Genomic DNA, 8614 nt, shown 5'->3' with positions numbered 1-8614 from the left:
CAAATAAGAGACAAGTAGAATTAAGGGGCTACATGTCTGCTCCATGTCCTACTTTATTATTTTCTTTGGGGGAATAAAAACAAAGAGCAAATAACAGACAAGTAGAATTAAGGGGTCTGTCTGTGGAAATAAAATGGCTAAATAACATGATTCCGCTCAGACTTCAGACCAATGCCTTGACCAGACTTTATTATGGGTTGCAGTAACATTGCATACAGGGTTGCATTGCTCATGGGACGGCCTAACACGCCGTTTAACAAGCTTTTTGAACAGGAGCACGCGCAGGCACACGCATAGATTTAAAACAACTTTAAATTCACACCTCAACAAAGTTTACAAAGGCTCCCGACTCACACCAGGTGGATTAACATAGGAACGAGCCTAGATGCATATCAATTGTCCATTGTGTGACCTGTAGTGTAGGTGTTAAGCGACGTGCGTGTCACGTCATTAAAATAGAGTGCAACCACGTTCCAATTCAGCAAATGCAACACTGATTGCATAGGACAGTGGTTCTTAAAGTGAGGTCCGGGGACCCCCAGGGTTACTCGAGGGGATACCATATGGACCCTTACAGGTCTGTAACTCTGAGAGTGTACAAATGGAACCAAATGGACCTTTACATGTCCGTAACTCTGAGAGTGCACGAATGGAAGCAAATGGACCCGTAAGGGTCCATTTGGTTCCATTTGTACTTACATGTCATGTTATCATGGAGAACCTCATGTGAGTGTTTACTCTGACCCCTTTTCCACCAAAATAACTTTGGTTGGTTATGGAACCAAAAATAACTTTGGTTCTAGAACTGGTTCCGTTCTAGATTCTTGGAACCTTGGTGCTTTTTCACGGAACCTAGGGGTGTCACGATACGCCTAATCCACGATTCGATTCGACTTTCGATATTAAGGTCACGATTCGATTCGATTTTCGATACGATATATATTTTTAAAACGTATTTTTTTCAGCTTTGAGGGCTATATGATTATACATTTAGGCTATTGTCTTGATTTGTAAAGAAAAACACATGTTTCTCAATAAGTCCCTTTTATTTGAATAATATCAAATGAGAATGAGAATAACAAAAAGGGTTTTATGCCCTTACAACAACTGTCATTTTCAGATTCTTCTTTAAGATGAGTTAACAACAAGAAGCTCTATAACAAAATAAAATCTAAATACAAAGATGAACATGTAAGAAAAAAGGATCCAAAGACAACCGTTATTTGGCTACATGTTCTTAAACATCTTAAAGTATGTTCACATTGTTTGAACAGGTAAGAGCTTTAACAAACAAGAAATGTGAATAATAAGCTAAGCCAGGGGTCTTCAACAGGTTATTTTTTTACCTTAACCCCATCCCTTTTCTGAGGTGAACTTTAGCCAAAAATAGCAGATCTACAAGCTCACAACGCCTCGCGCTGTGAGGCGTTGTGAGCTTGTAGATCGGCGATGTTTGGCCGTGAGGTATAGGTGTAGAGGGGGAAAAGAGAAGACGGAGCAACTATCAATGTGGAGCATAATCGACAAACGGTAGCCGTTTTGTCAACAACGCGTCGGGTGCCCTCATAATTCACTGGGAAGCCAAAATATAGCCAGACTTTTGACTTAAAGGAAGCGGGAGGGTTTTCCAATTCTTCCGTTTGTGTATCATCATTACCATCGCTGGCTTCAGCTAGCCTGGGATCCAGCCTGCTTCGCTACGTTCGGTGGAATTTTTTTTTCTCTCTGCGAAGCGAAGAGAAAAAAAATCCGCCGAACGTAGCGAAGTAGGCAGGATCCCAGGCTAGGCTTCAGCAGTGGCCATGGTGAAATGTAAAGTAGTAGCCTAGTACAGATGCAACGCTACAGCGGTGTCTCTCTCTGTCTACTCCAAACTCCTCTGTGGTGTGCGTGGGTTGGTCGTGTCGTCTTTTTTTTCTCCCCCGTCGTAAGCACGCATGCGCGATGCACGGAAAAACACAACAGCTGCTAGCAGCATGGCTTCACCCGGACGTGCAATCGGATGTGTGCATGCGCGGGAGTTAACCCTTGAATCGCGATACGGCTTTTGATTTCGATACACTGTATCGAACGTCATTTTCGGTTCGATTTCGATACGTATCGAGTATCGTGACACCCCTAGAGACAAGTCATGTTCCCATTCAGTAAAAGAAAAAAATAAGGAGGTCCGAGGGGGGGCCGTTCATGGCATGTGGATGACAGCAGGTGCACTCATCTGTGAGACATAGTCATACTTTGAACTGTTGTACTTTCCCCTGATCGACCGCTGAGGGAGCTTCTTTGCAGTTCTGTAAAGTTTGTGGAGCTCTTCTAGGCAGGGTGCCAACTCAGCCAAGGTGTAACCGGTGAAGGATTCCAATGAGACGGGCCATAGACACGTGTTGACGGTGTAGTTGGCCAGGCAGTAGGCTGCAGCCGCCACTACAGATGGGACATACTGGATGAAGGGCTCCACTTCCAACAGGCTCAGGTCCGACACATACAGGGCCAGGCTCTCCGTCTGGGAGCAGACAGACTGAACGGTCATGTACTGCTTCAGGAAGTATTGGACGGTGGGCGTGGACAACTGGAAGGCCAACACCTTGATGAAGATGATCTCGATCTTCAGCAGTCGTGCCCTGCTGTAAGTGTCGCCTGTGATGTACACAAACTCTTTCAGCTCAGGTGGGTAGATCTCCTCATATTTCGCAGCAATCATTAGGGCAGCTGTGCCGACTAGCTGCAGCTTGCTTCGCTTCACACTCTTGGTGAGGGAGAGGAAGCGGTCCAGGTAGCAGATGGCCAGATGCAGGGTCTCGTCACACAGCTTGTACTCCACGCTGACCTCCACCAGCCAGTCCACCAGAACCATCCGCATGTTGCTGGTGAGCTCTGGATGATGCTGCATGTAGCCTACCTTCGGCCTGCACTTCAGTTCTCTCTGCCGCAAATAGTGGTGAATCTCCTCTGTGTACTCGGACGCACAAAACACATCGTGTGAATGCAGGGAGTCATCTGGTTGGGAAGTCATAGACTCATCTGGTTTACCTTTAAGCCTTTCACCAACAGTGAAGAGAACCATGGTGTATTTGTGAAATTTGTTTAACATTTCACCAAATGCCATCTGAATCATTTTCTCACGTGTTGCCATGTCTGTCTTGAAGTTTGTGTCTGTAAGAGAGAGAGAGAGAGAGAGAGAGGTTGATATCATTATAACAACATATACTGTATGCATACTGTATAAGACAGATGATTAAACACAATCTATAGCAATAGTTTATCATCACATAATCAAATGAGATGCAATAGAGTATTTATACTGTAAGCAGGGGAGTTGTCATATAAGAGCGGCACTTCTTAAAAGTTAATTATCAACACAATCTCAAACCAAAAATGATTAACATATCGGCCTGTTGACCTATGTCCTTGTCTTATTTAGCTAATGGGCAAATTTGTTCAATTTAGCCTCAACAGATAGACATCCATGTGGTGACCATTTGACAACTATTGCAGGACATTTGACATACATGATGATGAAGTAGGGTATATGTAACTTGACTGAGATTCCATCACTCACCTCACAAGAAAAGGAGACCTGATGATGAGACAATCCTCCTGATGGTTGTGGTGGCTCTATGAAACGTGTTTTGACAGCAGCGAGAACCTATCAGTGGATATAAGTGTAATAAGTAAGTTAGTGAGTAATATTAACTAGTCTGACATATAGGTTTCACTGAGGCAGCACCACCTGCTTGGTGTGTGTGGTAACTAATGGTACCTTGTGTTTGGGATCGTTATTGTGTGTCTACTACGTATGGACAATACTTGAACACACTTTATGATAACTAACACATAACTAATCAAACCTCTAGGAGATTACATCAATGTTGATATTACTCACTGGCACTGCACTATTTTATTATCTTTAATTCATACTTTTCCTGTATCATTATCGGTTAAGATATCTCAATTATGCCAAATAATTCACATCCTTTTCCATAGCAGGGACACGTCTTTCACACACCTATGTCTACATTTGTCCCCAGTCTGATACTGATTTTATTCCTCTCGCACAAGAGCAATGTGTGTGCAACAATTAAATTAGATCATTTCATTTAGACAAAGATGTGACAGAAACTTAGTCAGCAAACCCTTTAAGTGACTGATTAATCAAATAATTGCCAATATAACTATTTTGTGAAAATAAAGAATAAACAAGTTCAATACAATTGTTTTCCAACAGTTTTAGACAAATTATTTCAAATTTCTGTAACATTCCCTAAGTTTCTATGAAGCCCATATCTATAATACATTATAAACGTACATCATGCATTATAATCTGCTTAAAACACTAATAAATATTAGCACTCAGTAATGTCATAATTGATATATGCTCCCAGACATTTTTGGTAAGGATGTATTATAATGTTCATTGTCAATACATTATTGTTATGTTACAATTCATTGTATGCATTATAGTGTGATTACAAGTCACTATATGTAGTCAATGTGTGCTTTAAGTGAAGTAATTCCTGAAGCAACCTTTGGTGCACATATTTAATGTTTCTTTACTTTACTTTAAACACCCAATGACCATTATAGTGACATAATCACACTTTCAGGGATTATAACAATGAATATAATGCATTGTGTAATTATTATAATGAATTATAGCTATGACAATTATAATGCACTATTATCCTCGCCGGAAAAAAAACAAGTCTGTAAGTGACCAATAATTATAATATTTTAAATTCTAAGTCTACGTGACATTTTCTTTTTACAATGCTATGAAGCATTATGAGTATTTATGAGTCCTCATACGATGTTATAATGTTATAAAGATTATAATGTATTGTAAGTATATATATTTTGTACTGTTTAAGGCATCATAGACATTGGTTTCATAGGAAGTGTCACCGGTTAGGTCACACTTTCCCATCTACATGTCCCTAAAAGACAAGAGGTCTGGGTATCTTACCTGGTTTCAATGTGTAAATCCTGATGTAGGTCTGGAGAGATTGAGGAAGTATGACCAGGCTATGAGGTTTCATCAACAAGGAGCAGCTCACTGACACATCTCTGGTGTCTCCCTGTCATTTTATACATGTCAGTGCAATATGCAATTCCTTCAATGGGGGAGGTCAGAGATCTATCTGTATTGTTTACATGAAGTGAGGCCATTCATTATAAATGCTGTGAAGTGATCATTTGACCTGATCAAGCAAAGTTCAATCTGCACCACAGAGAGAAGGAACGTCAAAGTAGGAATAACACAATCAACAATTGACATAATCAAGGTTCAGTGCTTGTTTAGTACCCGAGGGTCAGTGTGCAACTAAAGACTACTGCAGATTACTGCATGGGAGCTCCTAATAACAAACTTGTATACTACTGTAGCCATTGTAAATATGAAATGATTCAATACCGAGCGACTGCATGGCCTTTTCCTCGCCTAAAATATTATCAGAACGTTTTTTTTTGTTTCCTGGAACAGGGGTCTTTTAATTCCTGCTCGTGTCAAAAGGGACAGATCTACACCCCCCTAACACCCATGTTGAGTTGTCAACAGCAGATGATACTTTAATTCTACAAGTTAGGCCTATTAATTCTGTCATCTATGTTATTTCTATGGTTGTGTGTCTACAAAGCACCAACCCATATACCACCATCATAATCAAGTGATTCATTCTCTTCCTGGGGAATGAGACACAATTCCCAAAGTCCATGCCAATGTTGTGTATGAATTTGACGATGCAGTCTGGCGTCTGGCATTTTGTTTTGAAATATAAAATGACTTTCCTTTTTCGTCAGGCCTGGTATGGCCGACTCCAGAGGATGAAGAAGACAAAGAACTTAGAACCTGAGAGACAGAGAGACCTCAAGAAGATCCAACAGGAACATATTTATTTGTTGAGATCTTAAATGGAACTGTATTCAATTCAATTCAATTCAATTCAATTCAATTCAATTCAATTCAATTCAATTCAAATGGCTTTATTGGCATGAGAAAACATACGACATTGCCAAAGCAAAAGTGGAACAATACATTCAAATAAAAATAATGTATGTACAATTAAAAGGGAATATATATCGCGGGTACACTCTCAGAAGACTCATTTATCTACAGTATATTGAATATTGAACCGAGAAACTTAATGTCATGTTAATGTCATTCTATTTAAATTGCGTCATGCATTTGTGTCCCAAAATGTGGGCCCCAAATTGATTTGGGACCTGTTCGTAGTGATGCATGTGAGTAGGCCTAGTGATCTGTCTGTCTCTTATGTCATCATGATTTGTGTGCGTGGGGACTCATTTTAAACAAGCTTAGTGCTTTACAAGTTTTCCAATTTAGTAGACCTTGTATTGTGAATTGAACTTCCATGTACTGTTTCTCATGTCTTACTAAATAAAGTACATCAATCAATCAGGCTGGACAAGGTTCAAATAACAACAGTTTTTTAAACTATTGACAGTCCTTGCATGTTACCAAAATCAGTCAGATGTGCATGGGCTGCCACGTGACACTCACAATAATCATATTGCAGAAATGTTTATTCATTGTGAAAATTTGGGTCCTCACTCAAGTTCCATGTGTGAGAAAATGTTTGACAACTCGGAACCGGCCGCGAACCGGCTTGCGTTTCCACCAGTTTTAAACAGAGCCATTGTTGGAGAGTTAGAGAGCCCGCCTGGGGAGCAGGAGTCCCCATGTTGTGTCGAATATGACCTCTCAAAGTGTCCATTTCACGGTGGAAATTCAATCGTCAATGGCAGTTACAGTGCCCCTTTTCTTTTCTTTTTTTATACAACGTTTTTTTGCTTGCTTTTGCCCTTGTTTATGTCATACACCACGTCTTCCAACCTGTAGAATAGTGAGTTCTCTTGCCCCAGTTCAGGGCAAGAAAAAACAAGTCTTTTTTTTGGTTCCAGTTCCAGTTCCAGGTTTCAGGGTTCTGAACCAATAAATTTTCAGTGGAAACACTCTGAACTGGTTCACAATTAGGTGGGAAAAAAAGAACGGAACTGGTTCGACCCCAGTGGAAAAGGGGCCTATGTGAAATACCTACGTACAAACAGTACTTGTCCAACAAATATCTATAGAATTATTATTTTCATTTCATGTTCATGAAGGCTCCTACACACAGTACACAGTCATGTCTGTAAAAACAACAACAACAGTAAAACATATAACGCATAAAGTGTAAATGAACATGTGCGCCCAATTTTTTAAACTTTCTGAGTAAAACTCAGGAAATTGCTGTGTATAGGCCTGGGGTGCTCACAGGTAACCAGTGAAGGGCCACAAGGACTGGTGTAATGTGCTGACTTCTCTTTGTGTGAGTCAGGAGCCTAGCAGCTGCGTCAGTTGTCAAATAATTGTAGTGGAGTAAAAGTACAATATTAGCCGCTGAGATGTAATGCAGTAGAAGTAAAAGTACCACAAATTGGAAATACTCCACTAAAGTAAAAAAAATCACACCCTGTGTGAAGTGGGCGGTGTCTTGCTAGCTAATCACAATACTGAATGGAGTCAACCAATCATGTACAAAAGATAAATACATTTATTGAAACACTCTTTATGATGGACGAAACCATAACTTGAAAAAAACCATATTGTGGTTTTTTTCAAGTTATGGTTTCTTATATAGGGCTATGCACATGTGTCATGTGACACTGGCCAATCACAGTCCTGAATAGATTGTGATTGGCCAATCACGGTGCAGGATAATTGTACAAATTTCCAAACCTCACTTATAGGGGCGGTTTCACAGCGCAGGATATTTGTACATTTTTCCAAACCTCACTTATAGGGGCGGTTTCACCGCCCAAAAATACCTCAAAATTGTACTTAAGTACAGTACTTGAGTAAATGTACTTAGGTACTTTACACCACAGTTGGTAGGTAGATAGTTCAGACAGGTTAGATAGGTTAGTAGCAGCAGCAGGTATAGGTAATCCCCTGGTGGAGTGTACAAAGCCTCTCAGCTCTGTCACGTTCTGTTAAGGTTAATCCCACATGGAGCTGAGGGGCTGATGACCCACTGCCTGAGAGCCCGGCCTGGCCTTATAGGTCGCTGACCCCATGTCACCCAGACCGGACGGGGACGAGTCACAGAGAAGGACTTTATTTTATCAGCTGTTATGGTGTAACTCACTGTTTCCCAGACAGCAGGTCCGGGACCCATGTTTGGGTCGCGGCCACATTTTTGGGGGTCGCGAGTAAATATCTCTTCTTTCAGTTTCCTACATTTAAAAAATATATATATTATTTCAAAAGATTGAAAAAAGTTTAAACAAAAAAAATAATCACAACATTTCATCAATCAAAAACAATTCCAACGTTTTTCAAAAGTATTTCATAAATAAAATTAAAAATTATATCATTTCCATAAATGAATAAAACAATGTTAGAGAAGTAGTGAAAATAGCAGATCTACAAGCTCACAATGTGGCCTAGTGGTTAAGGTGCATACCATATAGTCTCTAATGCAGCCTGACAATGGGTTGCAGGTTTGATTCCCGAGGCCCGGCCTTTGCCGCGTGTCACTCCCTGTCTCTCTCTCTCCCTGTGTCCTGTCATTCTCCACTTGACTATCGCAATATAGGCAGAAAAGACCCCAAAATATAA

At 40.4% G+C, this 8614-nt stretch overlaps 1 protein-coding gene across 1 annotated transcript; it reads right to left on the bottom strand.

Moving 5' to 3' along the window:
• Positions 1-2182: 2182 nt before the first annotated feature.
• LOC308103001 (cyclin-A1-like) lies at positions 2183-3061 on the bottom strand (the record flags this gene model as incomplete). Its single annotated transcript, XM_080452856.1, has 1 exon — positions 2183-3061. One exon carries the CDS (start codon positions 3059-3061, stop codon positions 2183-2185), a length of 879 nt encoding a protein of 292 aa, XP_080308982.1.
• Between the last annotated feature and the right edge of the window lie 5553 nt (positions 3062-8614).

The sequence above is a fragment of the Gymnoscopelus braueri genome (genome assembly GCF_963280865.1).
Source record: "Gymnoscopelus braueri genome assembly, chromosome: 16".
NCBI classification, from domain to species: Eukaryota; Metazoa; Chordata; class Actinopteri; order Myctophiformes; family Myctophidae; genus Gymnoscopelus; species Gymnoscopelus braueri.
Note: the sequence above shows the minus strand (reverse complement) of the source record. Positions and strands in the feature narration are given on the sequence as shown.